We start from the raw sequence: 23,088 nt of genomic DNA, 5'->3' as shown, positions 1-23,088 counted from the left end.
GCGTCTCCAAATGCCTAAAGCAGGGAAGAGTTCTGCATCCTCTCCCCTCCAGCCTGTCACACGTTCCTGTGGAAGCTAGTTGTTCTGCACAGCATTTGGGGGATGGAGGGGCAGTGTTAACTGAGGCGCATGGGCCAAGGAATGATCCAGTGGGTCATACAGGTTGGAGGCAGTAAAGTAAATGCATTACTAGTAAATGTCAATTTCATCTGACATATCGAAAGCAATGAAGAAGAATATCCACTGAGAACAATTGGCACGCACAGCCTCCCCCTCACCACCAGCACCATAGCCCTGCAGGGCACCCTCTGCAGCCCCACTGTCATGGCCCCACTCATTCACTGGCCGAGCGTGCAGGGGCCATCCCTAGGCAGGAGCTGTTCAGCAGTGGGATGGCCTCCCCCTCAGCTGGGGTGTCTCTGCTCTGCCACTGCCCACACCTCATGCATGCAGGCATCCAGTGTCACCAGCCTGCAGCAGCAGCCCTGCTCTCATGGCTCACTCATTGCCCACTCACTCACCAGCCGGAGCATAGGGGTCATCGCCAGGCAGAAGCCATTCAGCAGTGGAGTGGCCTCCTCCTTGGCCAGGAGCTCATCCCCCTACTCACAGCCCTGGCCAGGGGTCTCAGCTTTGCTGTGCCAGGCCCACAGCCTCCCTTCCCCCCACCTCCCGGTGTGTGGGTGTCTTGGGCCCTGCTGTCAGCATTGCCCTAACTCCTACCTGAATTTCCTACAACTGTGAAAATTAAAATAGAATCATAGACTATTAGGGTTGGAAGGGACCTCAGGAGGCCATCTAGTCCGACCCCCTGCTCAAAGTAGGACCAACACCAAGTAAATCATTCCAGCCAGGGCTTTGTCACGCCCAGCCATAAAAACCTCTAAGGATGGAGATTCCACCACCTCCCCAGGAAACCCATTCCAGTGCTTCACTACCTTCCTAGTGAAATAGTTTTTCCTAATAAAAAACTAGGTCGGATAAACCTAGAACCCTCCTCCCACTGCAACTTGAGACCATTGTGCCTTGTTCTGTCATCTGCCACCACTGAGAACAGCCAAGCTCCATCCTCTTTGGAACCCCCCTTCAGCTAGTTGAAGGCTGCTATCAAATCCTCCCTCACTCTTCTCTTCTGCAGACTGAATAAGCCAAGTTCCATCAGCCTCTCCTCCTAAGTCATGTGCCCCAGCCGCCTAATCATTTTTGCTGCCCTCTGCTGGACTGTCTCCAATTTGTCCATATCCCTTCTATAGTGGTGGGACCCAGACTGCATGCAATACTCCAGGTGTGACCTCACCAATGCCGAATAGAGGGGAATAATTACTTCCCTCGATCTGCTGGCAATGCTCCTGCTAATGCAACCGAATACATCGTTAGCCTTCTTGGCAACGAGGGCACATTGCTGACTCATATCCAGCTTCTCGTCCACTGTAATCCCCAGGTTCTTTTCTGCAGAACTACTGCTTAGCCAGTCGGGCCCCAGCCTGTAGAAGTGCATGGGATTCTTCCTTCCTAAGTGCAGGACTCCGCACTTGTCCTTGTTGAACTTCATCAGATTTCTTTTGGTCCAATCCTCCAATTTATCTAGGTCAGTCTGGACCCTATCCCTACCCTCCAGTGTATCTACCTCTCCCCACAGCTCAGTGTCATCCGCAAACTTGCTGAGGGTGCAATCCATCCCATCATCCAGATCATTAATGAAGATGTTGAACAAAACCAGCCCCGGAACCGACCCCTGGGGCACTCTGCTTGCTACCAGCTGCCAACTAGACATCAAGCTGTTGATGACTACCTGTTGAACCCGACGATCTAACCAGCTTTCTATCTACCTTATAGTCCATTCATGCAATCTACACTTCTTTAACTTGCTGGCAAGAATACTGTGGGAGACCATATCTAAAGCTTTGCCTTTGTCAAGGTATATCACATCCACCACTTTCCCCATATCCACAGAGCCAGTTATCTCATCATAAAAGGCAATCAGGTTGGTCAGGCATGACTAGCCGTTGGTGAATCCATGTTGACTCTTTCTGATCACCTTCCTCTCCTTCAAGTGCTTCAAAATGGATTCCTTGAGGACCTGCTCCATGATTTTCCCGGGGACTGAGGTGAAGCTGACTGGTCTGTAGTTCCCCAGATTCTCCTTCTTCCCTTTTTAAAAGTTGGGCACTATATTTGCCTTTTTCCAGTTGTCTGAGACTTCCCCCGATCACCACACATTTTCAAAGATAATGGCCAAGGCTCTGCAATCACATCAGCCAACTCCCTCAGCATCCTCGGATGCATTAGATATGGACCCATGGACTTGTGCATGTCCAGTTTTTCTAAATAGTCCTTAACCTGTTCTTTCACCACTGAGGACTGGTCACCTCCTCCCCATACAGTGCTGCCCAGTGCAGCAGTCTGGGAGCTGACTTTATCTTTGAAGAGCGAGGCAAAAAAAGCATAGAGTACTTCAGATTTTTCCACATCATGTGTCACTAGGTTGCCTCCCCCATTCAGTAAGGGTCCCCCACTTTCCCTGACCTTCTTCTTGTTGCTAACATACCTGTAGAAACCCTTCTTGTTACCCTTCACATCCCTTGCTAGCTGCAACTCCAATTGTGCTTTGGCCTTCTTGCATGCTCAAGCAATATTTTTATACTCCTCCCTAGTCATCTGTCCAAGTTTCCACTTTTTGTAAGATTCCTTTTTGTGTTTAAGCTCACTGACGATTTCTCTGTTAAGCCAAGCTGGTCCCCTGTCATATTTGCTATTCTTTGTGCACATCGGGATAGTTTGTTCCTGCGCCCTCAATAAGGTTCTTTAAAATACAGCCAGCTCTCCTGGACTCCTTTCCCCCTTATGTTATTCTCCCAGGGGATCCTGCCCATCAGTTCCCTGAGGGAGTCAAAGTCTGCTTTTCTGAAGTCAGGGTCCATATTCTGCTGCTCTCCTTTCTTCCTTGTGTCAGGATCCCGAACTCGACCATAGTTACAAATAGAAAAAAACCCACAGAAGTAAAAATCAATATTAATCGTCCCAATTACAAACAAACAGCCCATCCAGTTCTGCCAAGCCGAGTCCTGTCTGAGCTTCAGAGGTGGACAACTCCCTCCCCAGGGACAGTAGCACTGAGCAGAGATTTCTGCACAGGAGTGTTGCTGGATGCGGGAGAAGTGGGCAAGGTGAATTATCTCTGATTAATCCCAGAGAATGATTGGTACTAAAGGAGAGTTTGGGAAGTGACCAGGCAACCCCCCATGAGCTGAACTTGTTCCGTTGTGCAGCACAGTCACCCCCACCTACGTGGGTCGCTAACCACCAGAGGGAAGAAGGAAAGACACATAAAATGGGCAGCACTGGAGCTGTAGGAGATGCCATCTTCTGCCTCCCAATGTCTCTGCTGTCCCCACCTTTCTGCAAGGATGATTGATCAGGAATAACAGAGGAGACTTGAGCTGCAGAGCTCCCACTCCTAGCAGGCTGCTGGAGCTGGCTTGCTGTAAATTGAACTGTCATGCCATCACAGGCACTTGAGCTTGGTATCTGGAGTGCCACTCAAGTGCCACCTCAGTTGAGCTGTCACCCAGCTGTACAGAGCACCTGGGTTATGATGTGGAAGAGAGACAGAACTGAAGGAGAAGGCAGCAGCACAGAAAGGAGTGTAACACAAGTACTGGAGCAGGTACATATCCTTGTAACACTAAACAGTTGTTGGCTTCCACGCCCTTCACGGGAACTGCAGAGAGGCTACTCTGTGTACAGTGCAGGAAGACGAAGTCTGGCTGAGGGGGATTCACATGGTGAGATAGGTAGCCTGGCATCCTCCCTGCCAGAAGCTCCTCTCCACTAGCTCCCTACTGAAAATCTAGGACGGGGGTAGGTAACCTATGGCACAGGTGCCGAAGGCAGCACGCGAGCTGATTTTCAGTGGCACTCACACTGCCTGGGTCCTGGCCACTGGTCCGGAGGGCGCTTCATTTTATTTAATTTTAAATTAAGCTTCTTAAACATTTTAAAAACCTAATTTACTTTATATACAACAATAGTTTAGTTATATATTATAGACTTATAGAAAGAGACCTTCAAAAATGTTAAAATGTATGACTGGCACGCAAAACCTTAAATTAGAGTCAGGGCTGAAGCCACGGGACCAGCGGACCCTCTGCAGGCATGCTGCCAAAGGCAACCTGCCTGCCACCCTCGCGGTGACTGGCAGAGCGCCCCCCGCAGCTTGCCGCCCCAAGCACACGCTTGGTGTGCTGGGGTCTGGAGCCACCCCTGATTAGAGTGAATGAATGAAGACTCGCCACACCACTTCTGAAAGGATGCAGACCCCTGATCTAGGATATCACTACAAGCTCCAGGCAGGGAAGCAGGGGCTAAAAATTGGTGTGATTAGAGCTGGCCAGGAAACTGTTTTCTTGTCCCTCAAATATTCTTGAGAGTTTAACATTTTTATCCTGTCTTGTATCGGGACCAAACTTCAAAGTCTTGAAAATGTTCACACGCTGAAACACCAGAAAAAACATTCATTTGGGTCAATCGAAATGTCTCATTTTGAGAATTAAAAAACGTTTGTTTTGATTTCAATCTTTTCTAACTCTTTTTTAGTCTACTTAGCTGACGTTTCTAAACAAAAAGCTTTGAATCCGAAAACTGGAATTTTTCATTGAGAAAGTGTCAACATGACGCATTTTGACAATTTTGAAATGTTTTTTTTTTCAACATTTTTTTGAGTTGAGCGATTCATTGAAACCAACCAGGATTCAAAACTTTTCAGTTTTGACAAATCAACGTTTTTCACCCAAAGCACTAGGCTCCTCGGCAATGTATTTCTTCTCAGCAATATATTTCTCCTCTTTGTGGGTATTTCTTACAGGAGCCGTTCACCTTATTTAAAGCGTGGACAGACAAGTGCTTCAACAACAAATTCCCAACCAGCTTCAATTGCATTTGGCTGGGTGCGCAGTGGCCTGTTGCTGGTTCTCAGTCCGGTTTGTAGTTGGTCCAGTGTCCACCTCTCAAAATGCACCACCATCAATTTAAACAACAGGCTACCTTCTTGGCAATCTCAGCGGGGAAGCCAAGGAATGGACTTTAGAGCCTGAACTGGAGCCCCCTCCAGGTTAGATTTGAGGCACATTCACAGGGAGCAGGGTGGGGTTAGCTTGCACCTAGGCCGCCTCAGCAGAGCCCATTCTGCGCACAGAGGGCATCAGTCTCTAGAGCTCTCAACCTGGGAGAGGGTTACAATTCACTGGAAAAATGGTAGGAGGACAAAGTGCAGGGCTGTGTGAGGTCCTGCAGTGGCTGCTCATGGCCAGCCGCCATCTTGGATCCACTCAATGTGAGGGGCAAATGGTGAGCAGCTTTGTGTGGAAGGACACTTCTAAGATTGCTTGGTGGGGGGGAGACATTGTCTGGGGGGGGCCGCCCCTCTGGAGCAGAGACTGCCTGTGGGAGACACCGCCTCCACCTGGGGAGATTCACCTGTGGGCAGCATTGTTACTGCCCCGTGCCTGGGAAGAGAGAGGGGCCCATCTATGCCAACAACCTTTTAGTGGCATTTGCTGGGGGTCGCTGCCTGCAGGAGGAGCAGTTGATGCTCGTTGCCTACTGGAGGCATTGCCTAGGGCCATGTGAAAATACCATGAGGCCAGGCTGGGAGAGCCCCTCACATGGAGGTGCTGAAGGCCAGGAGAGTCCTGGGTTCTCAATCTGTGACCACAGATGCAATCCCTGCACTGAGGGGACATGCAGGAAGTGCACCGTCAGTTCATCCCAGTCATGCCACGACCCAGTTCTCCTGCCACTCCGGCTTGCAGAGCAGCACAGCCTGTTGGGTACACCTGTCCCTTGGCCTGCACCTCGCTGAGGCACCTCTCCCCAGTGGACACTGTGGCTCCACACTAGTTCCTGTTGAGGCAAGTGGCGAAATACCACAATCTGACCATTAATATTTGTATAGCACTTTCCATCTTCAAGGCCCTGCTGAACATTAACCAGCGAATTCTCACAAGTCCCCAGTGAGATGGATACAGCATTGCTGTCCCCATTTTACTGAAGGGCAAACTGAGGCCAGGTGATTTGCCCGCAGTTAGATAGCATGAGAGCTGGGATCAGAACCCAGGAATCCCTGCCTCAAAGCCCTGCCACTCTGAAACGAAGCTTCACACTGAAAGTCTGGGACTTCTTCCACTCTGCAATAGCTGCCACTAGCCAGTGGGGGTGTTTCCCAGCTCCCACAAGCAAGGGATCCACGCTGCTGGTAGAGCACCGGGGGAGAGCCTGGGCTGAGTGTGCGGTTTGGGTTTGCCAGGCACATTTCTCCAGCCAGCCGACCATTCTGATAACACTATTAACTGGAGGGCAAGGGAAGCTTCAGACTGGTTCTCAAGCCGGGCCTGTTTACATAGTGTGCTGCGGCTTCTCACCAAATCATGTGATGTAATCCCTGTGCTCTCTCATTTCGCCCAGTGGGATGGTGCCCAGGGAATATTTATAAAGAGCAGGCTTCTCTCCACTGGCAACTTTTCGGTTCCAGAAACCAATGCACTCACATTGCACCGTGGGCTCTGATCCCCCACCTCTTTTCCCCACAAGCTGCGCTGGCTGCACTTAGTCACGGAGTCCTCCATGTGCCAAAATACATGTTCATTTCTCAGCCAGCTGGGCACTTTAACTGAAAGCTTTAACTCAGAGAAACATGATATTTTGTTCAAACAGAACCATTACTGAAGTTACCCAGCCCCCAAAGCCCCCTGCTTGAGAGCAATGCAGGAGCACTGAGCAAAAGCAGCAGAGACCCTGTAGCAATGAATCATAGGACTGGAAGAGACATCGAGAGGTCATCTAGTCCAATATCTGCTCTCAAGACAGTACTAAGTATTATCTAGGCCATTTCTGACAAATGTTTGTCTAACCTGCTCTTAAAAATCTCCAATGACGGAGATTCCACAACCTCCCTAGGCAATTTATTTCAGTGCTTAACCCCCCTGACAGGAAGTTTCTCCTCATGTCCAACCTACACCACTCTTGCTAAAATTTAAGCCCATTGCTTCTTGTCCTATCCTCAGAGGTTAAAGAGAACAGATTTTCTCCCTTCTCTTTGTAACAGCCTTCTGTGTACTGGAAAACTATTATCATGTCCCCCTCAGCCTTCTCTTCTCCAGGATGAATAAACCCATTGTTTTCAATCTTCCCTCATAGGTCATGTTTTCTAGACCTTTAATCATTTTTGTTGCTCTTCTCTGGATTTCCTCCAGTTTGTCCAGATCTTTCCTGAAATGTGGCGCCCAGAACTGGACACAATCCTCCAGTTGAGACCTAATCAGTGCGGAGTAGAGCGGAAGAATTACTTCTCGGGTCTTGCTTACAATACTGCTCATACCTCCCCGAATGATGTTTGCTTTTTTTGCAATAGTTTTGCACTGTTGACTCATATTTAACTTGTGATCCACTAGGACCCCCAGATCTCCTTTTGCAGTACTCCTTCCTAGGAAGTCATTTCCCATTTTGTGTGTGTGCAACTGATTGTTCCTTCCTAAGTGGAGTACATTGCATTTGTCCTTATTGAATTTCATCCTATTTACTTCAGACCATTTCTCCAGTTTGTGCAGACCATTTTGAATTTTAATCCTATCCTCCAAAACACTTGCAACCCCTCCTAGCTTGCTATTGTCCACAAACTTTATAAGTGTATTCTCTATGCCATTATCTAAATCATTGATGAAGATATTGAAGAGAACCAGACCCAGAACCAATCTCTGAGGGACCTCACTCATTATGCCCTTCCAGAATGACTGTGAACTACTGATAACTGCTCTCTAGGAACAGTTTTCCAACCAGTTATGCACCCACTTTATAGTAGCTCCATCTAGGTTGTATTTCCCTAGTTTCTTTATGAGAGGGTCATGCGAGACAGTATCAAAAGCCTTACTAAAGTCAAGATATACCACATCTACCGCTTCCCCCAATCCACAAAGCTTGTTACCCTGTCAAAGTTTTCAGGTTGGTTTGACACGATTTGTTCTTGACAAATCCCTGCTGATGGTTACTTATCACCTGATTATCTTCTAGGTGTCTGCAAATTGATTGCCTAGTTATTTGCTCCATTATCTTTCTTGGTACTGAAGTTAAGCTGACTGGGCAACAGTAAATATAGGGAGAGCGTGGGCTGAGGGTGCGGTTTGGGCTCTCCAAGAGACATTTCCCCTGTGAGCCGACTAGCCATTGCCGTGGGCAGCAGGCATTTGGGTCCCTGAGCTCTTCTGTTTCTTCTGGAGTCGGTTCTGCAGAGCTGGCTCCTGAGGAGGTTACGGGATTCTCTGGCTGAACCCAGACTCTTCCCAATTGTGTTATCAGGATCCAGAGCCAGTTATCAAAGTGGCAGGGCAGGTTCCAAAGGCTCATCAGGCAAGTACCACACCAAGATTACTTTGCACTTGAGGAGTACAGTCCAGTGGGTGGGGCACAAGGCTGTCAGTCAGGAGACCTGGAGGCTCCGGACTGGCTCTCAGTCCAGTTCCCAGTGGACAGGTGCCTTTGTTACAGAAACCAGCACCACAGTTGCCATTGATTTGGTGCTCTTGTTGGCAGCCTCAGCAAAAAAACCAAGGGTCTTGGAGACTGCGCTGTCCTCTCCCCGGCCTCCCAGAGTCTTGATCTGGAAGCTGTAGGCTATGCACAGAGCTGAGCATCAGGACACCTGGCTTCTAGTCCTTGCTCTGTTGTACCCTCCGAGTTGTCTCAGCCCCTCTCTGTGAAGTGGGGATAGTAACTCAGAGCCACGCAGTGATGTAAGCAGCATATGTGGGCAGGCATACACAATCAATGCTCGATCACCGTGGCCGCCTGGAGGAGCTGGGGGTACTACAACCTGCTGGACTTTCCCACTGCAGCTTGTGGCCATCCCCTGCCCCCTGCCTGGAGAGCAACAGGGCCCCGTTTCGTGGGCGACAACTCCGCTCTCCACCCTGCGCTATCAGGAGTGTTCCCTTGCCTGGCTCGTGGAGGGATTCTCATACAGCACGTCGGTGTCCAATTTCCCTGCCACGGAAGGCGACCTGTGGCTCAGCAGGTGGCTTGGAGCTGTTTACAGGACACCTGTCAGCTATTTTGGCTCCTTGTCCTTTCTGCCTCCTAATTATAAAATTGTGGATCCCGTTGGCGACAGGGGTTTTTTGTGCACAAAATGTCAAATTGCAGAAATTAAAAATGTAAATGAAGGTGTCTAATTAACCAGTTGACAGCAGAGCACAGCTGCGAGTGACAGTGACTGATTGCCTTCTGCAAACTTTGTCCTCCAAGACCTGCTGTACCCGGGGGAGGAAGGACATTGAAAATAGCAACTTCCTTAAAGAGACACAGCCTGGTGTGCAAAGCCCTGTGCAGCAGCAGCAGCAGCAATAGTCCCGCAGCTCCAAATCCCAGTGGTGAAATCCCAGCCCCATGGACGTCAGTGGGAGGTTTGCCTTTGGGGCTGAGATTCCACCTTATGGGCCGGTTGGGTGCACAGGGAGCTTACTGCTATGCTGGGCCAGCACATGTGTTTATAAGACCGATCTGGGGGGAAATAAGGGGAGATGCTGGTGGATTTTTGGTGCAGTGGGGTTGTGGCGGGGGGACAAGCTGGGAAGGTTGGAGTGTGTATGTAAGTGTGGACGTGGTTGTGGATGCATGTGGGTGTGTGAATGGAGTTGGCATAGGTTGTGTGTCCTGTGAGTTGTCTATTTTGAGGTATTGGGAGGAGAGGAGATGCATGCAGCGGTGCACGAGGGGGTACAGACTGTGGGGGACACCTAGGGGCATGCATATGTGCAGTTAGCGATATGGGTGTGGCATAAGAACATAAGAATGGCCATACCGGGTCAGACCAAAGGTCCATCTAGCCCAGTATCTGTCTACCGACAGTGGCCAATGCCAGGTGCCCCAGAGGGAGTGAACCTAACAGGCAATGATCAAGTGATCACTCTCCTGCCATCCATCTCCATCCTGTGACAAACAGAGGCTAGGGGCACCATTCCCTACCCAGCTTGGCTAATAGCCATTTATGGACTTAACCACCATGAATTTATCCAGTTCCCTTTTAAATGCTGTTATAGTCCTAGCCTTCACAACCTCCTCAGGCAAGGAGTTCCACAAGTTGACTGTGCGCTGCGTGAAGAACTTCCTTTTATTTGTTTTAAACCTGCTGCCTATTAATTTCATTTGATGACCCCTAGTTCTTATATTATGGGAATAAGTAAATAACTTTCCCTTATCCACTTTCTCCATATCACGCATGATTTTATATACCTCTATCATATCCCCCCTTAGTCTCCTCTTTTCCAAGCTGAAGAGTCCTAGCCTCGTTAATCTTTCCTCATATGGGACCCTCTCCAAACCCCTAATCATTTTAGTTGCCCTTTTCTGAACCTTTTCTAGTGCCAGTATATCTTTTTTGAGGTGAGGAGACCACATCTGTACACACTATTCGAGATGTGGGTGTACCATGGATTTATATAAGGGCAATAATATATTCTCAGTCTTATTCTCTATCTCCTTTTTATGATTCCTAATATCCTGTTTGCTTTTTTGACCGCCACTGCACACTGCGTGGACATCTTCAGTGAACTATCCACGATGACTCCAAGATCTTTTTCCTGACTCTTTGTAGCTAAATTAGCCCCCATCATATTGTATGTATAGTTGGGGTTATTTTTTCCAATGTGCATTACTTTACATTTATCCACATTAAATTTCATTTCCCATTTTGTTGCCCAATCACTTCGTTTTGTTAGATCTTTTTGAAGTTCTTCACAGTCTGCTTTGGTCTTAACTATCTTGTGCAGTTTAGTATCATCTGCAAACTTTGGCACCTCACTGTTTATCCCTTTCTCCAGATCATTTATGAATACATTGAATAGGATTCGTCCTAGGACTGACCCTTGGGGAACACCACTAGTTACCCCTCTCCATTCTGAGAATTTACCATTAATTCCTACCCTTTGTTCCCTGTCTTTTAACCAGTTCTCAATCAATGAAAGGACCTTCCCTTTTATCCCATGACAGCTTTATTTACGTAACAACCTTTGGTGAGGGACCTTGTCAAAGGCTTTCTGGAAATCTAAGTACACTATGTCCACTGGATCCCCCTTGTCCACATGTTTGTTGACCCCTTCAAAGAACTCTAATAGATTAGTAAGACATGATTTCCCTTTACAGAAACTATGTTGACTATTGCTCAACAGTTTATGTTTTTCTATGTGTCTGACAATTTTATTCTTAACTATTGTTTCGACTAATTTGCCCGATACAGACGTTAGACTTACCGGTCTGTAATTGCCGGTCTGTTACATTAGCTAACTTCCAGTCATTGGGTACCAAAGTCAATTTAAAGGACAGGTTACAAACTATAGTTAATAGTTCCGCAACTTCACATTTGAGTTCTTTCAGAACTCTTGGGTGAATGCCATCTGGTCCCGGTGACTTGTTAATGTTGAGTTTATTAATTAATTCCAGAACCTCCTCTAGTGACACTTCAATCTGTGACAGTTCCTCAGATTTGTCACCTACAAAAGCCGGCCCAGGTTTGGGAATCTCCCTAACATCCTCAGCTGTGAAGACTGAAGCAAAGAATCCATTTAGTTTCTCCGCAATGACTTTATCATCTTTAAGCACTCCTTTTGTATCTTGAACATCCATGGGCCCCACTGGTTGTTTAGCAGGCTTCCTGCTTCTGATGTACTTAAAAAACATTTTGTTGTTAGCTTTGGAGTTTTTTAAGTTCAGTCCTGTTTTACAAGGAACATCCCTTATTGAAATAGAAAATTGCCTGTCCCATACTAAATCAATATCCAGCACCTTCTATCCTGGCAGGTGGGGTGGTTTGTATGCAGTTGCTTGGGCTATCTGCTCATAATGAGAGCACCAGATCCCCGGCTCCTAGCAATAGGGTTCTTCTGATTCCCTTGGCCAACAGTCTGGTTCCATAGTTGCCATGCTGTAGCACTGGCCTGATCCCACATTGCATGGGACAGTGGTTTTGATTCAGCAGCCTTGGCCCAGAGCTGCAGAGTTGAGCTCCAGAGCTGAACTCGGGGGCTGTCTGGAGCCTGGGTTTTGGGTTGGACCCAGCTCTGCTCTTCTGCTTTGCACAGCTCTCCTTGAACCGGCAGTGCCATTGCTCACGCGCCTGATGGGCAGCAGCTTTGGCCAGTGCAGTTCAAGTCCTCATGCCGAGCACCTTACAGGGAGGGCAGGACACAGCATTCCCCAAAGGAGAAAGCTGCCGCTGAGCTGCAGCCCGGCCGCGGTTGGCAGAGTCCGTTCTCAGGACGAGCCCTCTACATGTGCTGTCACCAAACAGGACTGCATGTTCCAGCTCACTAGGAGGAAGCAGGTGATTCCCAGAACCATTAATAATTGTCTAAGGCCCCAGCTGATTATCTGGAGGATTCTCTGCACCTTGATGTCTTCAAACCACGATTTGAGGACTTCAGTAACTCAGATATAGGTTAGGGGTTTGTTACAAGAGTGGGTTGGTGAGATTCTGTGGCCTGCATTGTGCAGGAAGTCAGACTAGATTATCATAATGGTCCCTTCTGACCTTAAAGTCTATGAGTCTGTGAGCTGATGTCCTCCTACCATCTCCAAAGCCCCGAGGCTGATGAGAGTGCACAGTGGGTGCTGCCATAAATAACTCCCGATGTGTGGGTGCCAGTCAAGCATGCACAGATATGTGCCTCTGAAGATCTGCCTTGGAACACAACATCATGGGGGGGAGAGAGGGTGCTGCTTATTCCCTTGTGGCTATGGGGGAAGATTTACCTTGGATTCTTAGGGAAGGGAATGCTACCTTGGGGAGAGTGGTTCAGTAGTTACAACACAGGGGTGGGAGCCAGGAGGTCTGGGTTCTTTTCCAGGCTCTGCCTTTAACTCACTAGGGGCACTTAGGTAAATTCCTTTTTCTCTCTGTGCCTCAGATTGCCCATCTCTAGCATGAGGCAAATGATGCTGACTCCCTCTGAGGGCTGTTGTGTTTTCACACCCAGGAAGAGCCCCAGCTCCCATGGTGCAAATATGCACATGGCTTTTCCATACCACCTGCCTGTTAACTTGTGGCCTCGGCCAGCCCAGACCCACGCCTGTTCCCCAAGCAAACCCATCGCTCTCTCCATTCCCCCCTCAGGTACTACTCGGACATCGGCAAAATGCCGGCGATCAGCGACCAGGACATGAACGCCTACCTGGCGGAGCAGTCTCGCATGCACATGAACGAGTTTAACACTATGAGCGCGCTCTCCGAGATCTATTCCTACGTGGGCAAGTACAGCGAGGAGGTGAGCGGGAGGGGAAGTGGGGCATGCTGCCAGACTGCCTGAGAGCACTGGCCGGCTAGGCAAGAAACCCCATCGCTCACCGGTGCCCGTCCGGTTTATTTTCAACAGAGGGCTTGTGCGGGTGAGGGACGGAGAGCAGAAACTCAGGCTGTGCAGGCTTCTCACCTGCCCTGCTCTCCTCCTTTGTTATTTCACTCTCACCTGGCCTCGCTGTGGAGTGACACCAGGGCTGCATTGGGCCCTTCAGGGTCTAATTCCCAGTGTTTGCTTCCTGTTCTGTATCCCATAGAGCACCCGGAGCCCCGTCTCATCTCTGCATCGCATGCAACTGAATGTCCATCGGCACCATGCCAGAGGCCCTGGGTGCAGAAACAAAAGGAAGCTGATTTCAGCTCAGATAAACTCAGGCTGCCCAACTGAGCACGGTGCAAAGCGGGCATGAGGAGAGTTTTGGCCGGGCAGGGGGGTTAGTTACGGCCAGCTGTGTCTCATGAGCTACACCAGACAAGCAGGAAATTCTGCAATCTAATTAAAAAGAGCTGACTTAACCGCTGGTGCGGATGGCCAACATCTGCCAGCACTAAGGTGAGGGATTAGCAGGGAAAACAAATTATCTCAAGCAGCTAGAGAAACAGAAGCCATTCCCCGGTCAGATCCAGACAGAGATGAGCAGGGGAGAGGGCTCTCACTTCTCTCAGTGTTTGTGAGCAGAGCCCTGTGCAGATACAAATTTATTTCTGCGTATATCCGCATCCGCAGATATAAATCTGTATCTGCCCAGGGCTCTATTTGTGAGTGGACCTGGTGTTTGACAGAAGCTAACTGCACTGGCTAGAGCCAGCAGGCCCTCTGCAAATTACTCCCCACTTCCCATGCATCACAACACTGCCTTTGGAATGCAGTGCCCCCAGATTGCTTCACTCGGCCACTTCTAGCCAAACCTGCAGCCCACATCCTCTGCTCTTCGGTCATTAGGTTTTCTGACGGTGCAGGTCTATCTTCCCCTCATGCCCTTTCAGTGCTAAGCCCTCAAAAAGCTCCTCCATTGCATCGTACTCAGCAGCATTCCCTGCAGTCTCAGTCCAAGGGACATCTCTGCAGCATCCCTTGTGACTTCAGTCCTGAGTCCCCAGTGCATCTCCCTCCTGAGCCTGTGGGAGGGATAGCTCAGTGATTTGAGCATTGACCTGCCCAACCTAGGGTTGTGCGCTCAAACCTTGAAGGGGCCATTTAGGGATCTGGGGCAAAAAATCTATCTGAGGATCAGTCCTGCTTTGAGCAGCGGGTTGGACTAGATGATCTTCTGAGGTCCCTTCCAACCCTGACATTCTATGATGCAGTAATACCTGCTAGGCTGGCACCACCTTGCTCTGCCAGTGCTTTTTAGCCCTCCCCTGCTGTTCCAGTTCAGGGCTCTCACCCAGCTCTGCCCATGCACCTCCAAGTCCTTCCAGCTTCTCTTGAGCAGAGAGAGGCCAGGCGTGCTTTGTGGGGCAGTGCTGTCATGATGTGTGCCACTGAGGACTGGGACTACTTAATAGCTAACAGCATTTTCACTTGGGATCTACAGCCCAACCTTTCAGCCCTTACTCAGTGGAGTGAGTCTACTGGAACTACTCATTGGCGAATGGCTGCAGGGTCAAGCCCCTAATTGGTTTTGGTTTCAGAACCTGAGTATCCAGATGCAAAGGGCTAATGAGATAACCCTTTGCAGCAACACCAGGAGAAGGACAGTGTTTAGTCCGTGTCAAAAATCCAGCATTGTACTGTTAAAGGCCTTGTAGTCTCCTACAGTCCCTCGGCTGCCTTTCCTTAACTGGGTGCTCTTTGCCACATAGGGTGAGTGCAACATGGCTAAGACTTCCCCCTGTGCAGAGGGGCCGGCCTACAGCCTATGCACCACTCAACTCTGTGGCTGGGAGGGTGAATTGGACACTCCTCTCCAATCAGTGCAAGGTAAAACAAGTGTATTAACAAAGGATGCAGCATAAGGAATAAAGATAAGGAAGGGTTACAAGCAACCAAAAGTAAAAATACACTTCTAAGACTAAAACCTGATTTTACAAATTAGCCTCCCTTCTTCCCAGAAGGGTTTCTCACCTCGTGTCTTTTCCTGCCTGTCTGGCCAGGATCCTTCACACATCTCAAAATGCCCAGTTCCTTTGTCATCAGGTGGAGGATAACTTAGGGGTGGGCTCCACTCTCTTTAAAGACCAGGAAACCTTTGAAATGTGTTCTCAGATAAACTTCCTTTTCTCCTGCTGATTGTAGAGGCCATGTGGGCTGCTGAAGACTTCATGCTGGTTCCTCCCGGTGGTGTTAGTTCAATGGCTCTGCCTGCCCCTCACTAGGCTGATGGCTTTGGTTACCTTCTCTGCAAATGGACCTTCACTGTCACTTGGCTGATGAGCAGGCTGCTCAGCCAAGCAAATCCCCATCCCTTTGTCTAGGGCAGACTGGGTTTATACCTGGTTTGCCAAACACATTTTAAGAATATAATTCTAGCCCGTGTTGCTAACCCTTTGTACACACCGTGTACACCGACCTCCCGCAATGATTGGCGGCACCAGCGTGTCGTCGGTTCAGATCTGATCCCTCACGTGACACCTTTTTTATATAGATTGCGACAACAGTCTGAGGTGTAGTGTCTCAGCCAACATGCCCTCTCAAGGGTGCAGCTTCTAGAGCACAGACAGTGAAAGCGCCCTGCTAAATGCAGAAGGGGTGCTGTTTCGGCCTGCACAATCACTGCCCTGTCAGAACCTCCCTCCCTGCTTGGTGAAATGCCTTGTGGGGCCATGGGCTAAGCTGACCAACTTCCCCCCCAGCCCATTTACAGACCGCCTGGCCCCCCCGCTCTTCCCACCCCATTTACAGACCGCCCGGCCCACCCGCTCCCCCCACCCCATTTACGGACCGCCGGCTCCCCCCGCCCCCCCATCCCATTTACAGACCGCCTGGCCCACCAGCTCCCCCCACCCCATTTACGGACCGCCCGATCCCCCCGCCCCCCCATCCCATTTACAGACCACCCGGCCCACCCGCTCCCCCCATCCCATTTATAGACCGCCTGGCCCCCCGCTCCCCATATCCCATTTACAGACCACCCGGCCCCCCGGCTCCCCATATCCCATTTACAGACCACCCGGCCCACCCGCTTCCCCCATCCCATTTACGGACCACCCTGCCCCCCTGCTCCCCCCATCCCATTTTCCGACTGCCCAGCCCCCCTGCTCCCCACATCCCATTTACAGACCGCCCGGCCCACCTGCTCCCCCCATCCCATTTACAGATCGCCCGGCCCACCCGCTCCACCTATTCCATTTACAGGCCGCCTGGCCCTCGTTTGTGACAGGACGTGGGCCTGCTCGTAATGAATGACGCCATCTCTTCGCTCTCTCCTTTGCAGATTCTCGGAGCCCTAGATCAAGATGACCAGGCCGGGAAACAGAAACTCGCCTACAAACTTGAACAAGTCATAACCCTCATGAGCATAGACAGCTGAGAACTGGCCTGCCAGGGGACCCCTGGGAGGGAAAAACCAAGCTGTGCCTCAGTCAAGATCACCATCTTACCAAGTGCAAGTGTAAGCAGAGTCACCTGATCAGTGCTCTCTCTCTCTTCCTCTCTCTCCTCTCTCCAAACCTATAGACCAGGCCCCAGGATTCCCGGGAAGTGGTGGTGGAGGAATCTCAGCTTTGGGGGACATCAAGACATTCAGGTGGAGCTCTCTTGTTCACCGCTTCCCCTTCCTCCCTCACCCTAGAAATACCATATCAGCTGTATCCAGATGGGAAGCTGGAAGGTGGCCTCTGCCATGCTGCTTTAACTGCCCTCCTGGGCCCATAGCCCCAGAGCGGCCATGAAACAAACTCAGTATTATTAGAGTCTTGCTAAGGGGAAGCTACTCCCCTTGCTTAGCCTGCCTCCAGGGATCCCAACGGGGGCAGGAGTGAACCTGGATCCTTCTCCAGCAGAGCCGTTACAGCCCCTTTGGTCAACCTCAGTCCCACAGGTGGGAATTCAAGGCAAATCTGGGAAGCCCCAGGGACCTGGTTGAAATTGGAGCAGGACCGTCGTGGAACTGGGGACACTAACTCTCTGGGTGAACAGCAATGTGAGCCGTTCTCCAGGGATGGGGGAAGGTGGGGGCCTCACCTTGCTCCCTGCCCAGTTTTTCATACGTTTATTATTATTTTTAAAACAGATCTGTGCCCCTCCCAGTCTTTCCAGTGTGTCCTGTCAACCATGTAACTGCAACAAAATGCTCTCTGCCTAGTTGTACCCCATTGGTGGTAATTGTGTCATCCTCGTGGTGTATAGCACCCCGTTTCCAACCACGTCCGAGAGAAGACAAATCACAAGGAACCACGTTTCATTCTGGCCTTGAAAATCATGGTGGTCCAGGAAATGGATAAGTTCTACCACGGGATTTTTGTTTGTTTCTCTTTCTGAGCTGGAACAAGATGTTTTTTGTTGAACGACGTGGGATGTTTGCTGCAAAACATAAGGCTAGGTCCGTGGGACAATCATCAATAACTTTCTCTCAGGCTGCTCTCAGGAGGAAGTGACCTCGCTGCCAGGGGGGAAAGTGACCTCACACCTATTGGGCCTTTTTCTTAAAAACAGTGCAAAATTTTCTTCTTTAATATTCCAAACTAAGTGACTGTTTTTCAGCAACATTGAGCCACCCTTCTCCCCCTTGCTCTCCTTTCCTGTCCCCAGACATTCCTCATGTCCCACTCCCATCTCCGTCCCCAACAATTGACTCATTTTCAAAGCACAGCTGGTGCCTGCAACTATATCCCTGCTCCTCCAGTCCCTGGTGCCAGCACTCATTTGCCTCCCCTCCCTCCCGAGGTCACGGCTGTCTCGGAATGGGCATGGATGTGAGATGATGCTTGTCCACTCCACTTTCCCAGAACAGCTGCATCTCCGAGGTCCAAGCCATCTTGTAACAAAACACAAGAGAGACTCAGTCGTCTCCTCGTTTTGTACAATCGCAAACTGCTCACTTTGATACCATCTCAGAACAGCGTGGCGGAGACACCGACCCCAGAGCACAAACCAGAAAACCTCAACTTTGGCACATCACTGAGCGAGGATGGAAGGAGGCGATGGGTTTGCACCTGTCCCTCAAGGAAAACAAGAATGCTTGCTAAGAACATGCGCAGGAGTGGACTGCAGTCAGCTGCTTCCATCCACAGAGGATAAGCTTTGGAGGATGAAGGGAAGAGGACATCTGTTGAGTGTGATGGGGAGGTGATGGTCAGATGCGGTCTGGTTCATATAACTTGCTATCAAAGCAAAAGCACTGTGTGACAGGGTATTGCCTGTGGATTGAAGAGTAGGCAGAGTAGGGGAAAAGAATTAGTTATCAACTTGATTTCATTCATCCACACACTTAAATACATAGACAATGCTTTCTACAATGGCCAATGAACGATGATTCACAGTAGTAAGGAGGCTGTTGCAAGATCTATATTCAAACAGCAAAGCTTAGAGACACATTTTGGTTTTTAAATACCAGGCACTGTGTGTGTGTGAATGTGTGTGTGCGATTTCTATTCGTTGTGCTTGCTTTCTTTTACGTTGGTCAGCTGATCGACTTGCCACGCACCTTATGGACATTTCAACACTTGTTAGAGGACTGAGTGCTGGGGATGTTTTGGTTTGGGTTGGCAACGTCATGGTTTTAATAATTTGGTTAGGTTGCAGTGTGTCCCTGATCAGATGGTTATGGCAGTGGAGTGGAAAGAGCCATGGGAGCCAGTGATAAGGAAACACACAAAAATTGCTTTTTTTAAAAATACATTAAAAATGAAAGAAACCAAAGGTTTTGAAAAAGTGCCACAAATGATAAATAAAGACCCTATTCCCATGACTTTTATTCAGCAGTCTGGTTGGATCTAAAGATAAAAAGCTGGTTTCAGAGAGATGAGTGACTGGTAGCCAGCTGTGCTGCCCAGAGTTGGATTTTGTTTGCACATGTGAAGGGAGGGAAGGCGATGTAAGAGGTATTGAAGGAAACGTGTGATTTTGCACAGCTAGAGAAGTTAAAAAAAAAAGGGAAAGAAGAGACGTGTCCTAATTCTGTTTAGAGCTGCAGGCTTTTCATTATTTTAATTTTTTGCCGGTACAGAATTTTTTAACTTTTTTTTTTTAATTTGTCAAAGAAGAACTTGAACACCTCAGAGAACTGGCGAGAATGAAAAACTCATTGGAAGTGGGAAGCATTGTGAGCTTCAAACCCTGACCCCCTTCTTTCCCTCCAACCCCCGAGGATTTTAAACAAATCTATATTTTGCTTCGTTTTTATTTTTGTATCTGAGCTTTTGGTTGATTGGTTTTGCCTTGAAAAATGTGCCGAAATTGTGATGTGAATGTTTGGGCTCTGCTCTCCATGCCCCTGTGCCCCCGTATTCCCATCTTCCCTGTCCCCATGGTCCTAGGAAATGTCTTGGCTCCCCTGCTCCCCAATTTAATTTATTTTTGTTATGTGCATGTGAAATACAATTAAAAAAAAAGACACACAAACAGAAGGAAGAATGAGCCTTGCTATAATCTAGGTGAGTTACTTTCCTGATTCCTTTGCCTATGTCTTTTCTCCGGCTGCCTGTGACCGCCCAACCTGAGTGGTATGTCATGCTCAGGCCTGGGATTTAAGCTACCCATTGAGGGTTTGATCCAAAGGTCACTGAAATCAATGGAGAAATGCTCCACCCTCCTGGCTTCGCCTCAGGGCCCAGAGTTCCTAGATCACGTGTTGCAATTTCATGGGTGTGACCCACATGCTGCAGGCAAGACAATTAAAGAGCTCTGAATGTCACCAGATGTCACGAGGCAGGCCTGGGGGATTCTGGCAGACTTCCGGACAAATCCTAGCACTGGCCCTGTGGGTTTTGGTAAGGGAAAGGAAGAGTTAACTTGGGGTATTGGCACCTGGGTCTGAGCATGCGGCAGCCACAGTACAAAGCACTGCCTAAGCGACCATGTCCTCACTGATGCTGCGCTCCTCCATCTGTGTTGTTAGGACTACTGGAGCACCTCCCGTGGATCCTTGTGCTGCGTAAGCTGAGCTGGTGTATGATTCTTTCCTAGTGAATTGTGGGAGAACTTGGCTGTTCCTCTGGGCACATGGGGGGATTGTGGGAGGGGACTGGAAGACGATCAGCATTCGAGTGATTTAGTCTGAGTCCTCGCTGCTGCGTGAGTGAGAATGGAACCCAGACTGTAGTGTAGCCTGTATCCCCAGCTAGCCCGGTGAGAGGGATTTGTGTGTGGACAGGCAGTAGATTAGGGGAAATGGCTGAGTAACTCAGCATTGCAGCCATACTTTGAGGTCTGTAAAGGTGGAACCTTTAACAAACACTGTGAAGCGTAGGGATGATACAAACCCAGGAGAAACCCTGGAACCACAGCCTCCTTCCTTGCAGGTGGGACTGACCCCACACTGGTCCTGAGCAGATTCAATTCATAGGGCAGATCCTCATCTGTTGGACACCTGCATCGTTCCACTGGCTTAAAGGCGCTGCAACACTGATTTAGACAAGCTGAGGCTCTGACCCCTGTGATTACCTCTTCATCTCGTTCAGATGTCAGTGCCCAGGCATGAAAGCTAAGATCTAAAGAGGCTTTGCCAGCTGATAGCTAATTGATAATTGGATTGCTTGTCAAAAGTGCCGTGCTGGCTAATTGAACCATCTTAACCATCATCCCCAAGTGAAGGTTCTTACCTTAACAAGAGATGGTCAGGGCAACAAATTCACATTTTGGTTATTAATAGTGATAGATTTTTTAAAGTCTAATGGCCTTTTTCCCTATTGGTGCAGAGAGCCAGCCACGGCTGGCTCCAGGCACCAGCGCAGGAAGCAGGTGCTTGGGGCAGCCAGGGGAAAGGGGCGGCACATCCGGTCTTCGGCAGCAAGTCCCTCAGTCCTTCTCGGAGGAAAGGATCGGCCGCCGAATTGCCACCAATCACGGCTTATCTTTTTTTTTTTCTTCGCCACTTGGGGCAGCAAAAAAGCTGGAGCCGGCCCTGGAGCCAGCACAAGGGTTACGTGCCACTCACAGCAGTCCACAAGCAGATGTAACTAGTAGTCAAGAGATGAGACAGCATAAGAAAACATTGGCTGATATCAAGAGGAAATGGCCTAATAATAAGCTCTACTGTAGAGAACAACCAAAGCCACAAAGTGTGGATCTTTGGCATAGTCTCCTAAGGGAAGTGCTAGAAACCCAAATGGATGGAGTCCAGTTAAACTGGGCTGGGAGTAGCACTAAGTTGTGATTATACAGAGGGCCCTAAAGTACAATCCTGCACTCACAAAGGGATGGACAAAAAAAATCAACTTTTACTTGTCTTTCCTGCCTCTGACACCTATGCCTATTAGTATGACAGGCCTACACGCAGCTGCTGCTAGGAGAATATGGCCGGAGTATCATTCTTGTGGCCTGCTGCTCATTTTGAACATTGGGATTTGGAGAAAAGACTTCAATCAAGAGCGGCAGCCTTAAAAAACCTGAGAGTGGCAAGTAAGGCCCTGACGCAAAGCCTGTGGAAGTCAGTAGAAATGTTCCCGCTGACTCCAGGGGGCATTGGATCAGGCCCTAATGGCAGCAGAAAATTGACAGGCGTTTCTGACTGTGATTGATTTTTCCAGCTCTAATTATCTGTGATTCAGTCACTGGCAATTGCGGCAAGGCAAACAGAAAAGCCAGGGTGAGGAGAATGAACTGTGTTTCTTCCAGCGGGAACGTCCTTGTTCAAGGTCCCGTCATTTAAACCTGTCTGAAATTCATTGAATTTTGAGATCTGAAAAATAAATGTTGGCAACATTGTAACTGAATTTAACCCCCCCCCCACACACACACACATGCACACATACACACACTTTTTTAAATAAACATTTTTTTTGACCAATTCTAGAGACTACAGGAATAAACTACCTAGGGAAGTGAGGAATTCTCCACCTCTTGATATCTTAAAATCCAGAATGCCTGTCTGGAAGTTATGCTTTAGCCAAACACAAGTTATGGAGCTAAATACACACGTAACAGGGTGAAATTCATTGGCCTGTGAGACTCTGTGTCTGGTTTTGGTCACCGCTGTGTAGAAAGCATGTAGAGAAACTGGAAAGGATCCAGAGGCGAGTGACAAAGATGATCAAAGGGATGGAATGCAAGTCATACGAGCAAAGGCTGGAGGAACTGGGCATGTTTAGTTTGGAAAAGGGGAGAGTAAAGGGGGATATGATCGCAGTCTTCAAATACTTGAAAGGTTGCCAAAAAAAGATGGAGAAAAATTGTTCTCTCTTGCCACAGAGGGCAGGACAAGAGGCAACGGGTTCAAACTCCAGCAGAGCAGATTTAGATTACATTTCAGGAAACACTTTCTAAATGTTAGAACAATAGAACAGATTATCTGGGGAGGTTGTGGAAGCTCCTTCACTGGAGGTTTTCAAAAGGAGGCTGGGTGGCCATCTGTCTTGGATGTCTTAAACTCAGGGCCGGCGCTACCATTTAGGCAGCCTAGGCAATCGCCTAGGGTGCCAGAATAATTGGTGGGCGCCGTTTTGCCGGAGGGGGCGGCAGGTGGCTCCGGTTGACCTGCCGCAGTGGTGCCTGTGGAGGGTCCGCTGGTCTGCGGCTCCGGTGGAGCTGCCGCAGTCATGCCTGCGGACGGTCGGCTGCTTGCGTGGCTCCGGTGGACCACCCGCAGGCACCACTGCGGCAGCTCCACCGGAGCCACGGAGCACCAGACCCTCTGCAGGCACCACTG

At 49.2% G+C, this 23,088-nt stretch overlaps 1 protein-coding gene across 2 annotated transcripts in view; it reads left to right on the top strand.

Moving 5' to 3' along the window:
• The window catches only part of PLXNA4 (plexin A4), a 667,362-nt gene extending 644,860 nt beyond the window's left edge, over positions 1-22,502 (top strand). For both annotated transcript variants that reach the window (XM_030574789.1, XM_030574885.1), the window contains exons 31-32: positions 13,157-13,307; positions 16,717-22,502. In XM_030574789.1, the coding sequence (XP_030430649.1) occupies positions 13,157-13,307; positions 16,717-16,812 (247 nt within the window). In that variant the 3' untranslated portion in view covers positions 16,813-22,502. The remainder of the gene's footprint in view (positions 1-13,156; positions 13,308-16,716) is intronic.
• The last annotated feature ends 586 nt before the right edge of the window (positions 22,503-23,088 follow it).

Source organism: Gopherus evgoodei, chromosome 1, assembly GCF_007399415.2.
Source record: "Gopherus evgoodei ecotype Sinaloan lineage chromosome 1, rGopEvg1_v1.p, whole genome shotgun sequence".
NCBI classification, from domain to species: Eukaryota; Metazoa; Chordata; order Testudines; family Testudinidae; genus Gopherus; species Gopherus evgoodei.
This window is presented reverse-complemented; position numbering and strand designations above follow the sequence as displayed.